General features: G+C 36.8%; 4 protein-coding genes across 6 annotated transcripts in view; 3 read left to right on the forward strand and 1 right to left on the reverse strand.

The window, feature by feature from the left end:
* Positions 1-1,362: 1,362 nt before the first annotated feature.
* Positions 1,363-1,770, reverse strand: LOC149781470 (protein ZBED11-like). Its single transcript, XM_089934967.1, has one exon. The coding sequence runs from the start codon at positions 1,768-1,770 to the stop codon at positions 1,363-1,365; it is 408 nt and encodes a 135-aa protein (XP_089791093.1).
* A 1,327-nt stretch (positions 1,771-3,097) lies between these two features.
* On the forward strand, positions 3,098-3,775 carry LOC149781471 (general transcription factor II-I repeat domain-containing protein 2-like). Its single transcript, XM_089934969.1, has one exon. The coding sequence runs from the start codon at positions 3,098-3,100 to the stop codon at positions 3,773-3,775; it is 678 nt and encodes a 225-aa protein (XP_089791095.1).
* Positions 3,776-3,840: 65 nt separating this feature from the next.
* On the forward strand, positions 3,841-4,302 carry LOC149781472 (general transcription factor II-I repeat domain-containing protein 2B-like). The gene has a single exon (XM_089934970.1). It carries the CDS (start codon positions 3,841-3,843, stop codon positions 4,300-4,302), a length of 462 nt encoding a protein of 153 aa, XP_089791096.1.
* A 16,023-nt stretch (positions 4,303-20,325) lies between these two features.
* LOC149781473 (uncharacterized) overlaps positions 20,326-23,805 on the forward strand; it is a 63,571-nt gene continuing 60,091 nt past the window's right edge. Inside the window, exon 1 of one of the 3 annotated variants that reach the window (XM_089935561.1) lies at positions 20,326-20,582. In XM_089935561.1, coding sequence (XP_089791687.1) covers positions 20,496-20,582 — 87 coding nt within the window. In that variant the 5' untranslated portion in view covers positions 20,326-20,495. The remainder of the gene's footprint in view (positions 20,583-23,805) is intronic. The other 2 variants (XM_089935560.1, XM_089935559.1) reach the window with 2 other exon arrangements.

A 23,805-nucleotide genomic window follows, 5' to 3' on the forward strand; every position in this document is an offset into this window, starting at 1 on the left:
ACAGGAACGTCACTCAAGCTGAGGCTATAAAAAGATAGTGGGGTTTTCCAAAGGAATAACCCACAAGTTGTAGTATAAATAGATAGTGGGATTTCATAGGAATTTTAGCTAATTATAGCTATAAATAGATACATGGGTGTTTATCCACGATCGTCACACAAGTTGATATTGTAAGTAGTTACTAATTTTATCCATTTTAGTCTAAACCATTGTAACTTAATTTTCGGGGATATGTTTATTTTCCTTTAAATTCTGGAACAATTTCGTCATTTTAGCGTTACTTTTAGTCACTTCCATTTTGTCGTTGAGCATTTCCTTGATTATAGCTATTTATAGCATCATTACAATTATGCAAATTTTTGAGCACCCCAGCAAGATTTCAGGTCTTGGTAATGCTTTATATATAAATCTCACGCTTGTACTAGTGTATGTATGTCTCTGTCTCTGTTGTGTTTGACCTTCTACCATCATTGTCCCTAGACAATCCCACCATGTTCAATTCCCCTTGACGCTATACAGACCCACCATGTTCAATTTCCATATGTTAAATTCCCCTTGACGCTAGACAGTCCCACGATTTATTCCCCATGTTAAATTCCCCTTGACGCTAAACAGACCCACGATTTATTCCCCATGTTCAATTCCTCTTGACGCTAAACAGACCCACGATTTATTCCCCATGTTCAATTCCCCTTGACGCTAAACAGGCCCACGATTTTTCTCCATGTTAAATTTACATAGACCCTATACAGGCCCAGGGTGGTTAATGTTAAATTTACATAGACCCTATACCGGCCCAAGAAGGTCTGTAATGCTAATTCCCCTAGACCCTATGCAGGCCCAGGGTTTTTCTCCATGTTAAATTTACATAGACCCTATACAGGCCCAAGGGGGGTCTGTAATGCTAATTCCCATAGACCCTATAGTGCCCCACTTCACTACTGACGAATCCCTTCTTTCTTTCTCTGCATTGAAGGACATCCATCGGTGCAAATGCTGACCCAGTTTTTCTACTGTAGGCTGAAGAGCAAAATGTTTTCATTCACCAAATGGAAAATGTCTTCGCCTCTTGTCGTAGTTTCCAAATCTTTGCAAAATAAGTACTCGTTTACAAATTTTACATCCTTTATGAATCGAATAAAAGCCAACAGCTGAGCTTTGCCACTAATGTTTGTAGATTCATCAACTTGAAGTGACCACAGCAGAGACAATCATCGTCAGGCGCTTCGAAGTGTTCGCAAATTTGATCATTTAAATCTGACGATAAGTCTTCAATTCTGCGTGAAATATTGTCATTTGACAAAGGAACTTTCTTTAATTTTTCAGCGGCATCGGTTGCAAGCATAGTTTCAACGACAATTGCTAATGCTGGCGCAATGACTGATTCGGCCTCTGCGCTTTCTTGCGTTTTGCCAACAACTGAGCGACCTTATAACTTGCAATCAATCCCTTTTCGGACAGCTTCATATAGTTCGTAAGTTTCTTAGCTTGTTTATTTCGTTGAGCTACGAGATTTTCTAAGTATTCCTTTGGTTTGTCCTTTACAGCTGGATGTTTTGTTTCCAAGTGTCTCTTCAATTTGCTCTGAACAAGCGTCTCGTTCAACGAAACTGCGTTGCAGATCAGACAGAATGGCAATTGAGCATCTGCAGATCCCGAAGCGATGAAACCATACTCGATGTAATCTTCTTTGTACTTTCGCTTGTTTCCTTGCTTTTCATTTAACAGTTTCTCTTTCAGAGTTCCAGACTTGATTAAGTATTTTTCCATGGCTAAACAATGAACAAACTTTATTTATAAGCATCAAAGTTGGAATGGAACGGTCTGATTTGTTACGTCGTGTATTTATTATTTTAGCGTGGAAATTCGAGAACATTGTATAATGGGCTGCATGTATTTATTATTAGACTATTATTATAATTAGAACGATCGAGTTCTCCCGAGATCTTGCACAAGTCTCGCGTTACGAAAGGAACCAATGAATGACAGACTGACAGAGATTGCGTTTTTATATATGTTAATTTTTTAACTTTTGCGACATTGATTTGCCATTTAATTTTTCGATATGTTCAAGGTTTCAAAACGCTAGTAATTTTAAATATTTTTCAAAACTCCCACGGTACACCTGCAAATCTCACGCGGCACACGTAAACGGCACACAATTTGAGAATCACTGCATTTGGATCAATTCATGTTTCGATGTTTGATTTCTAACATTCTGCAACTACTTATTTATGTCACTTGTTTATTTACACAAATGAATCTAGCCTTGGAAAAGAGCTTATAAAATCACTGTGCTATATCTTCTAACAGGTTTTTCTTAAGTCAAAACAATTTTCAAAAAGTGATAGAACGAAACATCTTACCCAGGGGTGTCCAAAGTCCGGCACGCGAGCCAATCACGGCCCTCGGTAAGATTTCATACGGCCCGCAGCTTCGGTCATATAATGTATTATTTATGGCCCGCTAGCGCGCGAACCCTTCTCTGCTCATTTCTGTCGTGGCGACTGAAAATAAAAAGAGGAAAGTTGACAGTGAGGGCCGCCGCTTTCAGGAGAGATGGGAATTACAGTACTTTTTCACTGAAAATCGAGGCAATTGTGTTTGTCTCATTTGTAACGAGACGGTTGCCTTGTTTAAGGATTTCAACGTAAAGAGACACTACCAGACTAAACATGCTAATACACACAGGGAGTGACCGCGCTGAAAAAGTGAAGAAACTCCAAGCTGCTCTGGCATCACAACAGCGATTCTTCACGCGGCCATGTAAGTCAAAGGAAAATATCACCAAAGCAAGCTACGAAGTGGCCATGTTAATAGCTAAACATGGCAAATCTATTACTGCAGATACATTTATCAAAGACTGTGTCATGAAAATGGTGGAGAACATTTGCCCCGAGAAGAAGCAAGAATTTATGAATGTTTGCCTGGCACGTAACACTGTGACACGGAGAGTTGAGGACATATCGTCAGATATTCAGAGACAACTGAGGGACAAGGGAGTGACTTTTGATTATTTCTCATTAGCCTGCGATGAAAGCACCGATGCTTCTACACTGCACAGCTCTTGATTTTTTTAACAGGAGTTGATGACAACATGATCGTAATAGAGGAGCTGCTTGACCTCCAAAGCCTTAAAGACCAAACCAGAGGAACGAATTTATTCGTTTATGTTTGTGATGCTGTTGATGATATGAAACTACCGTGGAGTAAAGTTTCTGGGATCATTACCGTTGGTGCGCCTGCCATGGCTGGTGAGCGAAGTGGATTGTCCACACTGATCTGCAATAAAGTTAGCGAAGAAGGAGGTAACGCTATTAAACTACACTGTATAATTCATCATCAGGCTCTCTGCGTCAGACATCTCAAATTTGATCATGTTATGAGACCAGTGGTAAAGGCAATCAATTCTAATCGCTCTAAAGCTCTACACCACCGACAGTTTCAGCAGTTCTTGCTTGATATTCAAGATGAATACAGAGACGTAATATATCACAACGATGTGAGGTGGCTAAGTCGGGGGTCCGCAATGCAGCGATTTTTCTCTCTCAGGGAAGAAATAAAACATTTTATGTGTGAAAAGGTGCTGCCGATGGAAGAATTGTCCTATCCTGTATGGCTGGCAGATTTGTCTTTTTTGGTTGACATAACGAAGCATCTGAATGGGCTGAATGTTAATCTTCAAGGACGAGATGCAGGGGTGAGCCAGCCATACGCTCACGTCAAGGCCTTTGGAACAAACTGCAACTTTTCCAAAGACACTTCTCCCAAATAGAGCCCTGCACCGCGCACTTCCCAGAGGTAATTGACAGTTTCCCACAGGACAACATCGGTGCGCAAATGAAGAGTTATGCAACAGCTATCGCATCTCTTTCTGTGGAATTCAATAAACGCTTTCAGGGTTTTGCAGTTATTGAAAAGGACATGATGATTTTCTCTTCTTCCTTCTCCGTGGACCCCGATGATGCTCCTCCACAGCTGCAGCTGCATCTCATCGAGCTGCAGTGTGACGATGAGTGGCGCGCCAAACAGCAGCAGCTTTCTCTTGTTGACTTTTACGGGCAGCTGGATAATGGCAAATTTCCAGAAATGCGAACATTTGCTAAGAAAATGCTGAGCTTATTCGGCTCCACATATTTGTGTGAGCAGACATTCTCTGTCATGAACTTAAACAAGAACCGATTGAGGTCAAGACTAAGTGACCCCAACTTACGTGACATTTTACGCATCTCATCCACTGCCCTCAAACCAGACCTGGCCACTTTACTGAAATCCACATCTCAGTATCACCCTTTTCATTAGTGTCAGCAACTTATCGGTTTCTTGATCAATCTGAAATTGAGTGTTTTGAACGGTAACATCTGTCACTATTAACAGTAAAAAGCCAAAAGCACACTTATGCACTTGGACTTATGGCACTTATTTTATTAAACTCTTGAATAAGATTTGGTTATAACTGTTGATGTTATGTACCTGTATATGTGGCACAAACTATTATTTTCTGAAAGATCTTTTAAAAGACAAAAACAAAATTCACTCGTTTTAAACTTAAATGATAACATAAAACTTTGCATTAGTTATAACTCCTGTTTAAAATGACCATGAGGCAAAGATATTTATCTAACTCATGGAAATTTAAGGTATTACATACAGTTCAATGTTATCTGATTCTCCAGATATGAATGAAAGGCAGAATTGTGTTTTTAGAGTTGTTCATGTCTGCCTGAGTGGCTTATATTTAGTTACATTGCCATTTAAAAAATAAAGATAATTGTGACAATGAAAATTGTTTTATTTATTTATTGTTTATTTGATTTTTTAATTTATTTATTGTTCTATAACAGTGTATATTTGCAAGTAACCTTTGTGGTTAAAAGAACACCAGAAGGAACTATTGGCCCCCGGGCATCTTCACTTTATCAAATCTGGCCCTCTTTGCAAAACGTTTGGACACCCCTGATCTTACCGATTTATATTATGATACTAAAAGTCATTTTTCCGGCACAAATATCAGTGCATTGTAGAAACATTAGATTAGACAAAACTATACTCGCAATAATAAAGAATGGTTAACTGATCAATCTACTTATACACTAAGCAAGCAATTTAGATTAAATTTTCACTGCGAAAAGAGTTATGTAATTGACACCGATTCTCAGTAACAAGCATATATAATCGAATTAATAGCTTATAAGAACGATAACAACGAATATAATCACATTTTGACTGTTTTAGATATTTACTCAAAATATGCATAGATAGGGAAAGTTATATATATATATATATATATATATATATATATATATATATATATATATATATATATATATATATATGTATGTTGTACGCTGAATCAGTGAACAGTGATATACCACGAGATGTATAGATTTTTCATTAAAAGGATACGAGGCTTGCCAAGTTTTCTTTTAATGAAAACACTTATGATATATAGATGAATGATGGCTTTAATTAAGAAAGTAGAGCATTACAAACATGTAGTTAGAATCTTGAACACTGAATGCTCAGCCGTTCATGTACTGGCGCATGGAAATTAGTGTGGAATAGAAACTAGGCGAAAGTACGAACCAACAAGAGGTAATTAAAATAGTTTAATAAATTTACATCAGATCTAAGTCGTTATTCTGCTTTAATTAACAGTATTACTGACAATAAAATTTTCTCTCTCTCTCTCATTTTTAAATAATAATAATAATAATAATAATAATAATAATAAATTTTAGAACATTATAATAGCTTTAAGAAACAACAACAACAAAGCATTAAATACATTATAGTATGTGTGCCTTTGAAAAATAGAATTTTACCGTATGGTGATGATTGGCTATTGCGAAATTGTATCATATTTTATGAACACTTTAGATAAATCACAAGGAGAGTTTACACATATCGTTACGACGAACCATATAGGTTACTTATTCAGCCCAAATTTTTTTTTCTCTCTCACTCCAGATTTCTGCTTATTTTGTACCCGAAACGTCTGTAAGAAAAGAAATCATTAAACAACTTTATCACACACACACACATTTATAATTTTGAATCAGGCACCTGTATCATTAGGCTCGTACTCCACTGGCTGGTTTCCGAGCCTTTTGTTTTAACCAGTGATCCTTGCCAGAGATCGGTGTAAGTCCAGTGTTTGCTGTATGTATGTAAATATCATTATACTTTCCCGCTCTGAGTTTTATTCCCTGTATACATTTCCCCTTAGTGTAAATATCAGTATACTTTCCCGCCTGAGTTTTATTCCCTGTGTACATATCCCCTTAGTGTAAATATCAGTATACTTTTCCGCCCTGAGTTTTATTCCCTGTGTGCATCTCTCCTTAGTGTAGATATCAGTATACTTTCCCACCTGAGTTTTATTTCCTTTATAATTTTATGCTCAATCTGCCTCATCTGTTTTTCTATCTTTCTATCATCATATGTTTTCGTCCATTGTTTATTTTGTATTTCTCAACATTTCACCTTCTCCCAATCTCTTTGTATTTTTTGAGTTGAATTATCATATTTCCTAATTTTCTTTTTTTCTTTTTTGATATACTCCCATAACTCTACATCCCCAGGCATTTCGTCTTTAAAGTTGTCAAGTTAAGATGAACAAAGCCCTTGTCGTCCAGCTGAGCAAGATCACACAGACCCTGACCCCAACGTGTTAAATTCGTCACCCTTAATTCAACCATGACCAGTCCATTGTCAGAAATCATATCTGATAATATACAACAATCTTTTTTAATAACCTTATTTTTATCCAATACATGTATATAAAATTTGTCTAATCAGGTCCCTTTATTATTTATATATGCATGAATGTATTCTCTTTTATATCCATTTATTTCTCGATATGTATCCAATAAATTATTTGTATTTATAAAGGTTTTAACATAATGGCTTGCTATTTTATCTGTCTCTGGCATGCCTTCACTTCTATCCAAATCGTTGTTAACCCAGTTAAAATCCTCTACTAAACACTGTTCAAGTATGCATTGCTGAACGTATTGCGTTAGCTTTATTATACAATTAGTTTTCTTACTATTCATACTTGTGGGTATACGTTAAGAATAGTCCATTTGTTTATGACTGTGTGATGAAGTATCTAATGCTTTTTCCACGGGAGTCAAGAATAACGTCAAGGCTTAAACCCTTGGCTGCACGTACGATTGTAGCTATCCTAGAATTGCATTTTGTTGAGTGCTGATTTACAAATACTAAAGCGTCAAATTTTTCTTAAAGTTTTTGTCTTCTTGCTTTCGAAGTGTTATGTGTTTTCTGGATTAAAATTATGTCATAGTCCTTAGCAAGGTGTGTGTGTGTGTGTTTTGGATTTTTAAGGTAGCTTTAACATTTTTTCCGTCATATCGCTACGATATCTGCAGTGTGACATGTTTATAGCGATGTCTAGCACCGAGACATCATACCGAAGACATGTAGCATGATGTCACAACCAGTCACATTATCCTGACACCAGACCGACCAATCCTAATACTAACTTCTTGATGCTGAGCGCTAAGCCGGGCAGCTGTTAGCACCATTTTGATAAGTCTTTCATATGACTCTGCCGGGGTTCGAACCCGCGACCTCCCGCATCTGACGCAGACGCTCTAACCACTTAGCAAGATTAATTAATGTTTCAACTTTCCCATTTATACCATTAATATTCAGTCAGAATTTTTATGTTTAGTCCCTCCATCTTGGCTGCATATAATGGTATTAAATAGTTTCTAATTATTAATTGTACAGATTTAGTTATCATTGTTTGTTCGCATTTTTATGAAGTCGATCACTTCCAATTATGTTGGGGTCTTTGGTGTGGATGTTTTACGCTTACGTTTCATTTGGGGTTTGAGTGTAGAGGTTTGGGGCTCAACAATAATGGGGTTATGGGGACCCATTTCTGTCTTAGGGTTATGATATGGATTTATGTCACTATCATCCTGTTTGTCTTGAGTTAGTGCATTAGGTTCGTTGCGATCATTTATCTTTTGACCCCACCCCACCCCACCTCTGATTCGAGAGGCACAGGTGGGGCTACATCTGGGTCCTAGCTTGGACCCGACTTTCACAGGGCTCGTTTCCTCTGGTAGTCGGTTCAACGGTTTGTCCTTGTTGAGGGCTATCAGCCTCTTCACTCTCGCTCACTGCGGTTTTAACCGTATTTGGTGAGCTTGTGTTTTCCTCGAATGTGGTTTCTTCGATGATAAAGTTCTCGACTAGTATAGCCTGCTGCTTCTTTTGCTTCTTTTTCCTTTCCTTGGCTTTTTTCTCTCACTGTGTTCTCGTAGGAAAGCGATTGTTTGGGGTGTTTTTTTTTTATTTTTTTATAAAAGTGTTGGAATCTTCTACTTCTACTTCACATTGAACATCCGGAATAACCGGGTCAAGTATGACAGTTTCAGTCATTACATTTTTATTTTGAGATGGGATGGGGTCTTTGGGGCCCTGTTTAGTTTCCTCTACATGTTTGGGAACCCAGTGGAAGTTGGCGACCATTGCCCCATCCATTTTCTTAACTTGTTAGGCGTAGGTTCTGTTCCACTTTCATCTTTAATTCGAAAAGCGGTAAATCCAGGGGAAGCCCAGAGAAGTGAACTTCAGTCATCTTTTCTCTAGTCCTTGAACGATATTGGCAGCGCTGGAAAGTTTATTTTCTTTCCTCTAATCTCAGAAGAGATTCCGTTTATATATAGAGGGATTCATCCATTGCGAAGAGGAAGTACATACCTCTTCCACCATTCTGTAGCCACCCACCCACCCACCCTAATATCTGACTTTGGTCCCTTGGGCTGCTAGATGTTGAAATACATCCGCCGGCCTTGGTCTCTTGGTCACTGGGATAAAAGAAAGGCCTAATACCTGGCTACCAGGTTCTCGGTACGCGGAAAGAATTGGTCCCTCTTGCATCACACTCATCTCTGTGGGAAAGTAAGACCTAGGTCTTCTTTTCCTTTCTCGTTCATTTTCGGTCGTTATTTAATAAAAAAAGGTCAGAGGTAACAGCTTCTGTCTTTTACAAAGTCCCCAATAAGCTACTAGTTCAGGAATTTCAAATAACTAAAGAAAAGTTTCAAAATGCAGAAACAAATAATTTCAAAATAAATTCTAGCACCAAAAACAATGGCAAAGTAAAGAATATAGTTGTACCTGTGACATAGGAGTCAAGGTGTGGAAAGAAAACTCAAAGCAAAGTAAAGAACAGAGTTGTACATGTGGCATATGAGTCAAGGTGTGGAGAGAAACTCAAAGCAAAGTAAAGAATATAGTTGTACCTGTGGCATAGGAGTCAAGGTGTGGAAAGAAAATTCAAAGCAAAGTGTAGGATTGAGCAGCACTGAGCAATATTTACTTCCGATGTGTCTTTTTGCTCTCGGCGCTGTGTACGCCCGATCGTTAGTCCTTTATTGGTGTGGACCCCTCACAGCCTCCCACCTATGATTAAGATGGTTGGCTTTGAGAGCCCCCCCCCCCCGAAAGATCTAAAGGCTTTTATGTGTTCGTTGTTTTCCTCCATAGTCTTTTGTTGTGTATTTTTCTTGAAAAAAATCAAAAAAGAATTTTGATAAAAATATATATAATTTTGAATTAGGGTTTTAGTTGCACCTAACCATAAAGTATCATAAGATTTTTACTTCCCGGGCTGGATTCCGAGTCTTTTTCTTTACCTGTGACCCTTGCCATAGACCTGTGTGTGTTTGTGTCTAATGTGTGCTATATGTATAGTGCTGTTTTGCACTGATTGACATACACGTCTGTTTTTATGGACAGGCTAAAAGGTCAAACTGTACTTAGAGGTTGTCTATTATTAATTTAAAATGGCGTAGCATGTGATGACGGTAGATGGCTATCTATTACCTCCAGTTCCCCTACAAAGGTGTGTTCCTTCTTTCCCATGCTTGTATTCCCTATCTATAATCGATATGTTTTACTATGTGTTAATAGAAAAATTAAAATAAACACAAAAAACAAATAGAAGTAAAGATAGGTGGTGAGTTGCTGTTGTATGAATGCATGTTCTGCGTGTCATTTTGCTCCCTCGTAGCTTGTTAGTAATGTGTAAATGTTTCCCCGGCGTTCTTGTCATAATGTTATTTTTATTTTGGCCGTCCCTTTGGAGTGATCGGTGTGTTCCCTACTATCTCGCGATAGCTCTCTACTACCTCGCGTTAGCATCGTAGCATAGGCATCATACCGTGATTTTTTCATTGATTGGCTGGACCAAATTCCTTGTCACACGTGCTGTTATGTACCTAATTTGTTGGACTTATATTAATCGCCAGTTACAGATAAAACCCGTTGTAGCGCGATTGGTTATAAAGCGATTCTGCTTATAACGCGATGGCAGCATGGCTCCCATTTTTTAATTCAAGGTGACCTCTCTTTCTAACATACTAAATACATGATATCGGAAAAAGCCGATTAAAGTTTTTCGAAAAAATTGTTAACGCGATTACAATGTTATTCTTTGAACCCCATAATATAGAGATAGAAGCCTTCCCATCCCTGCCTGCGAGGCAAAGGACATGGCTCTCCCCCGAAAAGCCTGTGAAATTCCGGACACGCAGAAAGAGGAGCTATGCCCATCTCCTTCAGGGTCCTTCCTCCACAGGGTATTTGGTAGGAGGCTAAAATACAAGGCGTGGGAAAAAGGGGGAGGGTTTGGGGCCTCCCGGCTCACTTTTGAGTGCCTTCTTCTTGAAGCAGCATACCGAGTGGACCCCCTCCCCTCTCCCTTTTTTTATTCTCTTCTGTAAGATCGCCCACCAAACTCCCCTCCTGTCAGGTAAGGGAAGCCGTCCAGAAATATGATATTTGAAGACCTCCATGCCTGTAGGTATTTAAAATAAATCTCTTTTGGATTTCATAATTTCGGTAATAATATTGAAAGGTCATTGCGTATTTTCTTATCCGTTATTTCATTCATGTATATTAATTGTTTGACTTCATATTTTTCTCAAATTTTTTTAATAATTATATTTGTATCTGCAGCTATGTTTGAGCAATGCAGGAATATATGAATCTATTCTATGATTCCGTGTATTGCCCACATAGATGACAAAGGGAATGATACATACAATATGTTTATTGAAGGCCATTTCCATTGCCATCCATACATCATGCAGGTAGATAAAAGAAAACATGCTCTGTATGGATGTCGATTGGATATCTTCCCATCTCCTTCATATGTCCTTCCAGTTTAGGGTAGGATTTTTAATTTCAACAGGCATATTAATATTTCTGTACATTAAGTTGTTAATCATATGGTATATTTTAAAACTACTTGGTCAAATCAATTGTTTGAGTTGCATAATCAAGTTCACACACACACACACACACACACACACACACATATATATATATATATATATATATATATATATATATATATATATATATATATATATATATATATATATATATATATATATATATATATATATATATGTGTGTGTGTGTGTGTGTGAGAGAGAGAGAGAGAGAGCGACCTGTACACGTTCCATTAGGTTTAGCAGAACATATGACCATGTTTCTATCTGCTCTTCTACTTTTCGTAGAATACATTTTATAGTTAGAGGGCGCTCACCAGTTAGTATGTTCTTTTGGGAGAGTGACGTATGTCAGGTGAAGTTGTTTGCATTTAAAACATGCACAATGGAGAGAATGTTGGCATACCTCTATGCTGCATTAATGTAATGTGGATAATATTTCTTTGGATATAGTACTTTTGGAAATTGTACATGATCTAAGCACACTGCTAACTAAAATGACTGCTCCCTTGTGTAAAATATCAGCCTGAATTTATCTAAATTACACTATGCATAGCAGCTATTGAAATAAGGAAAATGAATTTGACAGACTAGACAATATGAGCATCTGAAGTGCAATGAATTATTTACAAAATATATAAAATGTAAAAAAAGTTATCAGCTCTTTTTTTATACAATTTACTTCTGAAGTTCAGGAAGTGAAAATGACCAAGTGGAGCTAGCACGTTTTTGAAAGGTGCACATCTGGAGTAAGGCCAAGCTGTTTATTCTATAACCCATATTACGCCCATCAATCATACACCAAAATAAAGAGAACTAAAGGTTCTTTGAATTATACCTAAGATATACAAGGTCTTTTTTATTTTTAATAGCCAGTATAACCAGTGAGGAAAGCCGGAGAAATTATTTTTCTTTAAAATTCTAACCCTATGCAAAATGCGAAACTTATGAGCGCCACCTTAAGGCTTATTGAAGTTTTTCCCTAAAAAGATCCCTAGTGCCTTAACGTGTTTCTGAGTAGGTCTGAGTAAGACCAGGATGGTTTCCGCTCCAGTTTCCAATCAATAAGACCTCCGTTTTGTCATGATTAATGGCAGCTACGGAGGCCTTACCAAAGTTAATAAATTCATTTTGCAGATGACTGAACGACGAGTCATTTCTAATGTCACCTGCGTGTAATAAAGTTTTAAAATCTTTTTCAATATTCGGAATTTGAATCCCTTAAATGTTATGATTATTTGTATTATAAAAAATTGTTTTAAGCTTCTATAGTTATAACGTATAGTAGCTTTGACAAAGGATATCCCTGTCTCACTGACCTTTGTATTGGGATGTGCCCCGTCTTTGCCCTGTTCATGGACATTTTTGACGTAATTCCATTATACATGGCCTTAATCGAATTGATAAAGTTATCCCCAAAGCCGCATTTACTCAAATGTTTCTGAATAAAGACATGCTCATTTTGATCAAAAGATTTTACCTGATCGAAAAGAAACATGACACGAACGAAAGAAACTGCCCGTAAGTCCATAGGAGTCTACACAGGACTGGAACCGTTCCGGTGGCCAGATGCTTAAAGCGTCCGCTTCGGATGCGGGAGGTCGTGGGTTCGATCCCTCAGGATAATATGACTCGGTGGGACATCATGCTACATGTCTGCGGCATGATGCCCCAGTGCTAGACATCACTATAAACTGCCACACTGCAGACATCGTAGCGAAATGACTGAAAAATTGTTGAAGCTACGTTAAAAATCCAAATCACACACACAGGACTGGAATTATAAGTCTGAAAAAATTTGTGGGAATATGCAGTGACTGTCGTAAGACACGCTTAAGATAAAAATAAAATAAACATATATTTATGTTTATATTCATTACCCAGAACTTCTAAAGAAGGAGAACTGTGTTCACGTACTGCACGGGAAAACAGAAATTACACAAAACAGAACTGTCGGAATTGGAGAAGTATGTTGATACGAAAAGGATTGAGACAAGTGAAAAATCATGTTTAGAAGGTTCTTATAAGAAAGGAACACAAGAAATTGACATGACGGAGATACCCGTAGAAAAGAGACCCACTGTGACAATATTAATGATTGCTCTGGAAATAAGAAATAAAGGCTTCACTAAACAGAAAAGGAGACAAGGGATATATCTTAAGACCACATGGAAACTCACCGATACTACTATATGGAAAGACGCAAATGGGAGGGCAGACTGTCATTGTTAAGGAACCAGCACCTATCCTGAGAAAGAAAAAATAAAGAACAACAGAACTACACATAATAGACATACCGCTAGAAATCCCGAGAAGTTACAGTGGAACGATTTGAAACAAAGTAGCAAACTAAACTCGAGAAGGTAAGAACGGACACCCATTCGGGATTTCCAGAAGAACGGGAACAAGAATCTTAGAAATTTAAAAAGAAAAAAAAAATCAAGACAACGAAGAATGTCTTTTTCTTACACGGATTCCTCGTAAAGACGTGGTATAAAGGTTGAATTTACCAAAGGAAGTGTAAGAAACGGGGGAAAGTAGAACATTCACACACAAAAATGACCGACAATACAAGAGCATAGAGAAAGACCAGAAGGGACAGCACACATTAGTAAAATAATCATAAAAAATCCGGAAGGACAAACCTGATTCGAAAATTTAAATAATACAGAAACTGTTACAAATATAGAAATATACAAGAACTCGTACAAGAAAATAATAATAATAATAACGATCTTATCTACGACAAAAATATTTGTAATTCATAAAAATCTTAACTTTTTCAGAATATATAATATACACTAACGCATTCAGGTAACACTGCAACAGACACAGAAGTGGAAAATGATGCAAAAGACCAAGACAAGACAGACTTACAAGGGATAAACCCAATGAACTTGGACCAGACGGACTCAGCATAGACCAGAGGGACTCAGTTAGAATAGACCGGACGAAACATACTGATTCAGAAGGAAATAACTATACGATCCTAATGAAAACGAACGAGTGTGACGTTAGAAGCAGGAGAAACCAGAACGGACGGCTCAGATAGAAAGCATACAGACGGTACAAATGAAATAAACGGAGACAAGAAAAACTAATTATCTAAATAGCTGGAAATCACAGAGAAAACATGTGAACTACAAAACTAACCAAGCAAAATGGAAGGAACGAACTTCGGAATAGCAATAATAAATACTGTTACAAGCCAAGGGTCCTTACTTGACCGAGCGGTTGTCAAACCCTGGCGCAATTCCCACTAGAAGTCATAAGTTTACCCTAACTTTCCAAAGATTTCCATACAACTTCAGTTGTAAATTAGAAAGCCCGACGTGTCCATTCTATAAATAAATTGTAGGCTACTCTAATTAATGCAAGACCACAGATAAAACAACCTGCCACATATCTATCAACCTCACATCTGCATGGTTTATCTTCATCATGTTTCCGTATCGCCAGCCGTTGACGCCTTAGAAAATATACGAGTATCCCCTAACTCCGCCACCTTAGGCCAGTCAATGTATGCTTTCCAGGCACATTTCGCCAATATAACTGCACCATATTTGCCCCCATGGCGATATAAACGGTATCTGCTGAGTCCCTTCTTATTTATTTCTTTGTGTAATTTACCAGTTTCCTAACGTAAATACTGCCACTGCAGTAATACCCCCAATGTACACCATTAGATGTTAATATGGACTATCTTACGACCGGGACATTCATTCGGTTTTGGCCTAATTCATTTATAGTGAACCATGGTATCATGGAAACTCACTAACACATCACTCCGTGACGTTTGCTCCTAGTAATTGGCTAATTATTTTGGGCTAGGGATATTCCCATTGCGCCGAATTCCTATAATCACACAAGTAATCACACAAATCTAAGAATTCCTAAAAAAAAAATAACCAAATGCGCATACTCCAAATTTATTACAATACAAATGGAATAAATGAAGACAAGATAAAGCAAATAAATAAAGAAAAAAGACTATGACATCGTAATGTTACAAGAAGCACACAACATGACAAAAGAAATAAAAAAAATTAATAGAAGAGAAAATGGATGCAATAGTGTTAATATGTAATAATCAAGAAGAAAGTAAGGCAGGAGTGGTAACGATAATGAAAAACAATTAAGATATATCATGGGGAAAATACAAGTGGGAGAATTTTCAAGTGCGTTTCATTCACATAAAAAAAGATTGGCATATCCTAAATATATATTTACAAGCGCACAATAGATTAAAGATGATGTTCGTAGAAAACCTAAACAAATACATACAGGACTATACAGTGGAAAACTTTATCATGGCAGGGAGATTTCAGTTTGGTAGAGGACGAAAATGACGGGACAACATACCTAACAACTAATGACAAATTCATAAGAGAAAATATGAAAAATCTTTCAAAACGAAATAAACTGTACGATGCATACAAAACATTAAACATTGAAAGAAAGGATAATACTCATGAATATGGAATCAATCAAGCCGGTAGGCAAAGCAAATAGTATGTGTCAAATTATAAAAAGGCAACATACCAGGTTGTATAATCAGCAGTTATAAAGCATAATACCATAGAATGGTAACTCTAGAAATCGTTATAGAGAAACAGAAGAAGAAAAAAAAAACGGGTAACGAGACAGTGGAAGTTAAACGTAAAAAATTTAAACGAAAAGGAGTACGAACTTAAAGAATGAATTAAGGCAATTTTTAGGAGGAGAAAATCAAGACATTGTTTAGGAGCGGGATGTATTTAAACAAAAAATAAAAGAAACACAATCAGCTACTGTAGAATGTGGTGTTTTTTTTTTTTTTTTTTTTTTTTTTTTTTTTTTTATTTTTTAAATCAGCTATTGTAGAATTAGAAAAGAAAAATCAATATAAAAAATCCTGAAATAAAAATACTTTTAGAACAACCGGGGTGTACAGAAGGTAAAATACCTGCAAGAAACTTTACAGAACTTTACAAGAAAGCGGAAGGATTATATAAAAGAACTAGCAGAGGGGGAAGGTCAGACAAAATTAACGTGGGAAGCATTACACATACACAAAAAATGAGATATTAAACTCCATAAAGAAATTCTATAAAGAAATTTATATTCAGAGAAAAGTGAGGCAGAGGAGATTAATGATTATCTACAAGAGGTCGACTTAGGGGAAATTAGAATAGAACAAAGGAACAATGTGAAACATTTATCTCGTGTGTAGGAACATAAATTAACTGTATCCTCCCTGACACAAGGAAAATTACCAGGAACGGGTGGCTAAACATCAGAATTCTATCAAAAAGTCAGTAAGGAGCTATCAACATTATTAGAATCATTTTATAATAACGTCTTTTGGGAAGGAGAAAAAAACAGGAACGACGTGGGAAGGGTTGATAACACTACCTTACAAAGGGAAGGGAGATAGGGATAAACTATAAAAAAAAACTGGAGACCCATCTCCCTTTTTTGAAGGTAGACTATGAAAATACTTAGTAGGATCATGTCAAACAGGATTTAAAAAATAACAACAGTATGAATAAAATAATACATGCCAACCAAAGATGTGTGGAAAAAGGGAGGGACATTTGAAACAATATTCTGAATATATACAGATAATAATATATTATTTAAACATAACTGGCAAAAGGGTGCTATGGTATTCTTTGACCAGGAAAAAGCCTTTGATAGATTGGAACACAACTATACAGGACAAGTTCTAGAGAAATTCGGTTTCCGAAAACAAATGTCCAAAAATGGACCAAACTCCTGTACAACGAAATATTCTTAACAATACAGGTAAATGGAGCTGTCAGGGAGAGTTTTTAAATCCAAAAGTCAGTGAGGCAAAGATGCCCACTATCGATACTATTTTACTTAATAGCAATCGAGATTTTAAGCTACAAAATAAGGAACAACCAAAATATCTCAGAAATTCACATCCCAAACCTAAATCACCAGCTAAAAACTCCAGAATGCTGATGATTGTATCAACATCATCATCGCTGCAAGATCCTTTATACACAATTAATATGAAAAATCCCGGAAAAGCATCTCGCTCAAGAATTAATAACGAGAAAACCGACATTTTGAAAACAGGAAACTTGAGGGGGAATCACCCTGGATTTCCCCACATACCTCTAATTAAAGACCAGGTTAAGACCCTTGGAATAACCATTGGCAAAACTCAATACCAGAAAACTATACACACATATAGAAAACTAAAGGAAAACATTGATATCTGGGCGTTAACTCCACTAAGCATAATGGAGCGGGCCAAAACGCACGTCTAGTAATATCAATTATATCATAAAATCTATTAATCTTGAAAACAAACAATTAGAAGAGTTAGATAAGCTAATTATACATTACTTATTGAATGGGGAAACTGCATTATCTGCCGAAAGAAAATCTATACAGAGGGAAAAATAGAGGAGGGGTGAATGTACCAAATCCATGCATAATAAAAAATATCAAATTTAATAAATAAGATAGAGAAATTAAAAGCAAACCCTACCCAAGCGTGGGAAGCCATATATATTTTCTGGCTTGGTTTTACGCTAAAAAAATAAACGCGAAATTTAAAGAATAACATGCTAACTAAACAGCTAGTGGTACCAAAAATACCATTTTATAAAAACGTTAAGTTTGAAATATAGAGAAAAACGTGAACTATGGGAAACTGAAGAAAAAAAATACATATGAGTGGCTATGTGAAGAAATTTCAAAAGCCTCACTCTCGAAAGTCTAACAGGGCAGAAACAAAATCCTTGAAAAAAGGTATGTTCCTGAAATAATTACACAATGTGTGGCTCACGGGGTAGGTGGCGCTACAACGTCATATGAAAATAACAATCTCCCAACGCCCACAATACAAACAGGCCCGGTTTACACAACAACAAAAAATCCAAACAAACGCCTATTACAGTGTAAAAAGAAAGAACTGAAAGAAACACTATAATAAATCTAAAAAAAAAACAAAAAGGAAGGTTTATTGCTGATAATCGCTTATGTTTGAACGGAATTACAGTGTTATTTAATATATAATTACAGCTACGATAAAGTGTGGTCAAATAATTAGGATAAATAACTAATAACCCCTTTTCCAAACCCCAGAGAGGTCTGTGGGCGATGGACTCCAGTTCACCGCTCCGCTTAGGGGCTGGTCCAGCCAGTGCGCGGGCTGAATGCTCCTCGCTCACATGTCTTGAGCTCTCAGGCTTTTTCCGAATGAAAGGGGGAAAAATTGGAAACTTCCTTTAATCTCAACTAACCTAACAACCTCTAACCTCACAATACAAACCAGGGAAATCCACAAAAATAACAATAATTCTAATATACACTTTATAGGAACAAAAGGTCATACAAACTGGAACAGGGAACCTATGCGCCGGAGGAAGTATTGGGCGTAGATACCACAGGGCTATATCAATCACATGGCGTTATGCGAATAGGTCTGGGCGAAGTCCGAGAAATTTCTGATGCGCAGCACATGGACACTAGAACAGACAGACAAAGTGGTGACAACAACACACTACTAACCAAGCAGTACGGTTTTCCCTCAATAATAACAACAAAACATCGAAAAATGGACATAAATGGGTAACCAATTTTCTCCTCAACACCGTTTTACTCTTTGTTTCGACTTTTGGCTTTTTTGCTTTATACTCGATCTACTTAAGATGGAAAACTGAGGTGATGCCCAAATGTATACAGAAGCATGATAAATGATAACTAAAGGAAGTGCATCTCTGTATATGGGCTAGGCCTAGTGCCCCACATTTCTAGGTTATGAGAGAAAGAAAAAAAATCTCATATACGTCTTGCAAACACACAGGGACACAAAATATAGGATTTCTTTTCATTTAAGTTTTTTTTTATTTTTGGAAGATCACATGAATCATAACTACATTAAAATAAAATGTAAAAAGAGATACAATAAAGCAAAAAGCATATATATATAAAGAAAAATTTGGCATAAGCATACACACATCAGAGGATGATATATATAGCAAATAGGACCGTAAGAGATCTCAGGCAGAGATCACGATAAATAATTGGGAAAAGGAAACCAGCCCTAGACAGAGGTCTCTGGCTGGGAATACGACCCTCACTAATCTAGAGGAAACAGACCGGGTAACCCCAATAAATGCCAGTAGGGAAAACCAACCCCGAATGAAAAAATATATCTAAATAAATTTCTGAAACAGAATTCTTTTTTGAGTTTTTTTCTGAAACACACCTCAGACCTCTGCGGGAAACGTATATATATAAAACTCTTCTTTTTTTCTCGGCAAAACGGAGGGTGGTGGTCAACTGTGACCGTTACAATATATTTTGCTCAGTGTTGTTTTATTTTGTTATCGTAACTGAAAATGTAGAGAAAACTATTCTAAAGCTTACTTGAAATTCAGCCTTTGATAAAATCAAATTCAAACCTTTTGTCTTTATTTTATCAACTGAAGGATAACTAGGTCAGCCCTTAATTAAAAAACTGTCGAGGTAGTCATAATGAATGGTAATCCGACACACAGTTGGAATCGGGTCACAATTAGTACTTCCAGTTCAGTTCCCGAATGTAGTTCTAGTCTATTTTTAGAACATTTGTTCCTCTCTCATTTTGGTTGTGATAGAAGAGTCCTATTTATGCATGTTTGGTAGGGATTTAAAGGAATTGTTTATTCTTGAGAATATGAGCTCAGGGCGTGGTTGTCCGTGTGTATTTCGGCGACAGTGCACAGTGAGTGATAAGGCCTTGGTGATGATCCGGAAGTGAAATCTGTGTTCTGTTTACATGCTGCTCTGTTGACAGTTCAGCATCTCAAAAAATGCAGGTCAACCTTTGACGAGAACTTCACCGTGAGGTCATCTTTGAAGGCATTTTAGATTAACATATGATTTGTATTGATTGTCACACAGTGGAAAGGTCAGTACTGAAAAAACAAATGTAGAGAACATATAGTAAAATTAATTGTGCTCTATGGCCAATTGAGTTGCGATCCGTGTAATTGACATCGAAGTTACGAATGATTACATAGGATTACCGCAAGGGTGCACCTCTATACAAGGAAGGATTACATTTAACAACAACAAGGTGAAGCAGTTGACATGTACGTGCTTTAAACTGCATTGTATGTGTACTGAAGTGGATGGAAACATTACTTCCTTCATTATTTTGATTGGATTCTTTACTTCGTTAGCAAAGTAGACGTCGATACGAGTGTCGTTATGGAGGGAATAGGCGGACAAGCAGTGACATATGCAGACCTAGGTATCAACGTAGATCCACCTATTCAAGATACCGTGCTAGGAAAGGTAAGTCAGCTGTTAAGTATCCAGTACAATGTAATTAAAAATGCTACAACCTTGACTTAAGATTACTGAGATAATATCTTAGTTGGCTTAGTGACTAGATGTTCAGTTGATGATTATTTTCAATGTATTACTTAAAATAAACGTTTGGAAAGGGCTACACTAAGACCACAGGGGCTCGTATCGTTTCTTAAAATTCTATATAATAACTACAGTACATGTATGACAGGTCAGTTTTAAGCAACGATACGAGCTCCTGTGACTAAGACTAGGGCTGGGGATTATGTAGTCATACAATGTAAGAAGTATCAGGTTATTTATGTTTTAGTGCTACGTCAGCCTTCCAAAACAAAATATCGGGTCATATGTCTTACGTTGTGTAACAAGGGATTATTTCGTGTCTTCACTTTTCGAATTAGTGGGTATTGTGACTTGCGGTAAATTTGTTCTTCTTGTTGTTTGGGGATTGGGTGTGTGTGTGTGTGTGTCTTGACGCATGGAACCATCGCGCCGCCGCTGCATTACATTATTAGATTCATACAGTTGGTTGATTGTTTGCGGTCACAATGAGTTTCTTGATTTTCTTTTGTCTTATTTGTGATAGAATGAGTTCGTGATACTTTGTGATTCACTTTCTTTGCGAGGAATGAACATGCAAACACGATGCCTTCCACCACCGCAGTACAAAAACTCAGTTGTGTGCTTAGATTAATAGTAGCAAATTTGCGATTTATTATTTAATCATAGGGGGTAGGAATGCTGTGATGTTGTTTTCAACCAGAATAATTGTTTTGTTTTTGTTCTCAAGATATCTTTTTTCCCAATTATGATGTATATAATTAATTTTTTTTTCTTCTTCTTCTTTCACAAATCCGAGTAAGAGAATTGTTTACAAACTAATTGAGTTCAGATATGCACCCCCCCCCAAAAAAAAAAAAAAAATCACGAGAAAACGAGAAGGGAAATAAAAAGAACTCTGGCTGAGAAGAAAATCAAGTAGCTAACGTCCTGCTATAAACTCTTTATAAAACTGCAGGTGATCGATCCTGTAAATAGTCTTGTTTTTGGCAATTAAATGTATGTCAGCAAACAATCCGTTTACTTTTAATGGATCTGATTAGTGTAAGCAGTGCCCCAACTCCGATTACTTAAGATATGTGCACACGTAACAAGACAGGGCTTTCTGTGTTCGAATAGTACCATGCATTATAATTACTAGATGCTCTATAATGTATACACGTGATAAGGCAAGGATTTCTGTGTTTTGATAGCACCGTACACTTTTAATTACTGGATATTTGTACACAGCTAATGAAGCAAAGCTTTTTGTGTTCGGATAACCGCATACGCTATATACTAGACATTTGTACACAAGTAATGTGGCGCGGTTCGGATTGATACAGAGACAAAAACTGTTGATACTGTACAAGGAAAGAATGTACCATTATAGCATGGGTATTTGTGTGTGTGTCTTTTTAAAATATGAATGTATTCAGTATGAAATGTTAATTAGCCAGTCTAAACTCCCAATAAACATTTAACAGAGAGCTTATAATTGCTGAGGATTGTAAAGGAAGATCCTAATAGTACTGTTATTTCATTTTCTCAGCATTGATTAAGGGTCGGAATCTTTTGCCATATTTCACCTTGTCTCCATATATACATTTGCACAAAGAAGATACTTTTATCAAAGCTGTCTTGAGATAGGGTTTCTTCAAGTAATACCATGTTTCTGGATAATCCAGTTCCGCCCATTCCGGATAGTCCAATACATGTGATATCACCGACAAGTATTTGCTCTAACGGCAGATAAAACATTCCACGAGTTAAGGAATGTCTGAAACATGTATATACGGTACTTTGAGAACAGACATTAAATTGTGCTTGAGCTGGATGCCTTGAGAAAAAAAAAACCAAAACAACAACAACAACAACAACAACCCATTCTATCGTTTGCATTTTTTTTATTAAAAAAAATACGTTGTTTTCTCATTTTAGCTGGCAAATCAAGCTTCAAAACGGAAGCACACAGATCGGGTTATCTGTGCACAAACTACATGCATTTAAACAAACCACACACACACACACACACACACACACACATATATAAAGGAAGTCATAGCGCTATGTCTGCGAAAGTAAGCGGTGAGATAAATATTAAGGTATTTATTGTACCAACCTGTAAGCATATACTCGCGCGTACACGTGTGGGTTTAATGATATCTTGTGTAAAACAAAAACAATAAAAAAAACAACGTTGTGTATGTGATTTAAAAACAGAACAGGGTTCCCACGCTACCGGGAATTTTTTCCTGACCGTGAAAGGTCTTGGAATTTCGCAAATAGTAATGAAAGTTGGGAAAACCCCGGGAATTTTCTGCCACCACTTCACGCCCGAAACAATCACGTAATTGAGTCGTAACTAAACTGATCGCGAGTTAAATTTATCGAGTTCTAACAGAGTATTCGGAGGGTGCAGTATGGATTCTTTGGTTGCTTGCAATAAACATATATGCTTAGTCATCCAAACGCCTACTGGATTAAATTCGTCTAGTAGACTTTTATTTTCAAAGTCAGCTCGATATATGTATCTTTCCTGACATGGAGGGTATGAAAACCAATCTAGCATCACAGGAGGCCAATATGGTGGTGGCAAAACGTTGCAGCTTACCGGCTGGCCTATCAAACTTTAAACGTTGCTAGATCGAATGAGACATGCATGAAATCGATATGAAAATTACTTATTTTCTCAGAAATTGTGAGTAGTAAAATCGTTGTCTTTAATCTGACGAAAGACAAAAAAAAAAAAAAAACAACCTACGTACTTGATGAAATATGACCTGGTACTCGCGATATGCATTGCGAGTCGCATGAGTACTGTACACATATCTAACAACCCACCTTTTCAAATGTTGTAGAGAAAAATATAGAAAAGATATTAAATGAAAGTCGTATACTGGTTGTAATAAAAATACAAACGCGAAAGAACACAAAATTCTCCATATTTATATATTCCGAGAACAACGTTTGGAGTATTGTTGTATCGCGTGACCACAACGTTGACAAATGTCCTCTGCTTGATGAATCAGACTGGCCAGATTGCTGGTTTTTACAAAAAAGTATCTGACTTTCATTTAATATAATTTAATTAATGTACAGCAACATTATAAAGGAGTTTGTTGTTGATATCACGTGAATATTGTACTTCCGATGTCATTATATGAGA

This window comes from Sinohyriopsis cumingii, chromosome 15, assembly GCF_028554795.1.
Source record: "Sinohyriopsis cumingii isolate HCF-2022 chromosome 15, ASM2855479v2, whole genome shotgun sequence".
NCBI classification, from domain to species: Eukaryota; Metazoa; Mollusca; class Bivalvia; order Unionida; family Unionidae; genus Sinohyriopsis; species Sinohyriopsis cumingii.

What these genes read in the sequence shown, in the direction of transcription:
- LOC149781470 (XM_089934967.1), bottom strand. Translation starts at nt 1,770, where the DNA reads ATGGAAAAATACTTAATCAAGTCTGGAACTCTGAAAGAGAAACTGTTA.
- LOC149781472 (XM_089934970.1), top strand. Translation starts at nt 3,841, where the DNA reads ATGAAGAGTTATGCAACAGCTATCGCATCTCTTTCTGTGGAATTCAAT.
- LOC149781471 (XM_089934969.1), top strand. Translation starts at nt 3,098, where the DNA reads ATGATCGTAATAGAGGAGCTGCTTGACCTCCAAAGCCTTAAAGACCAA.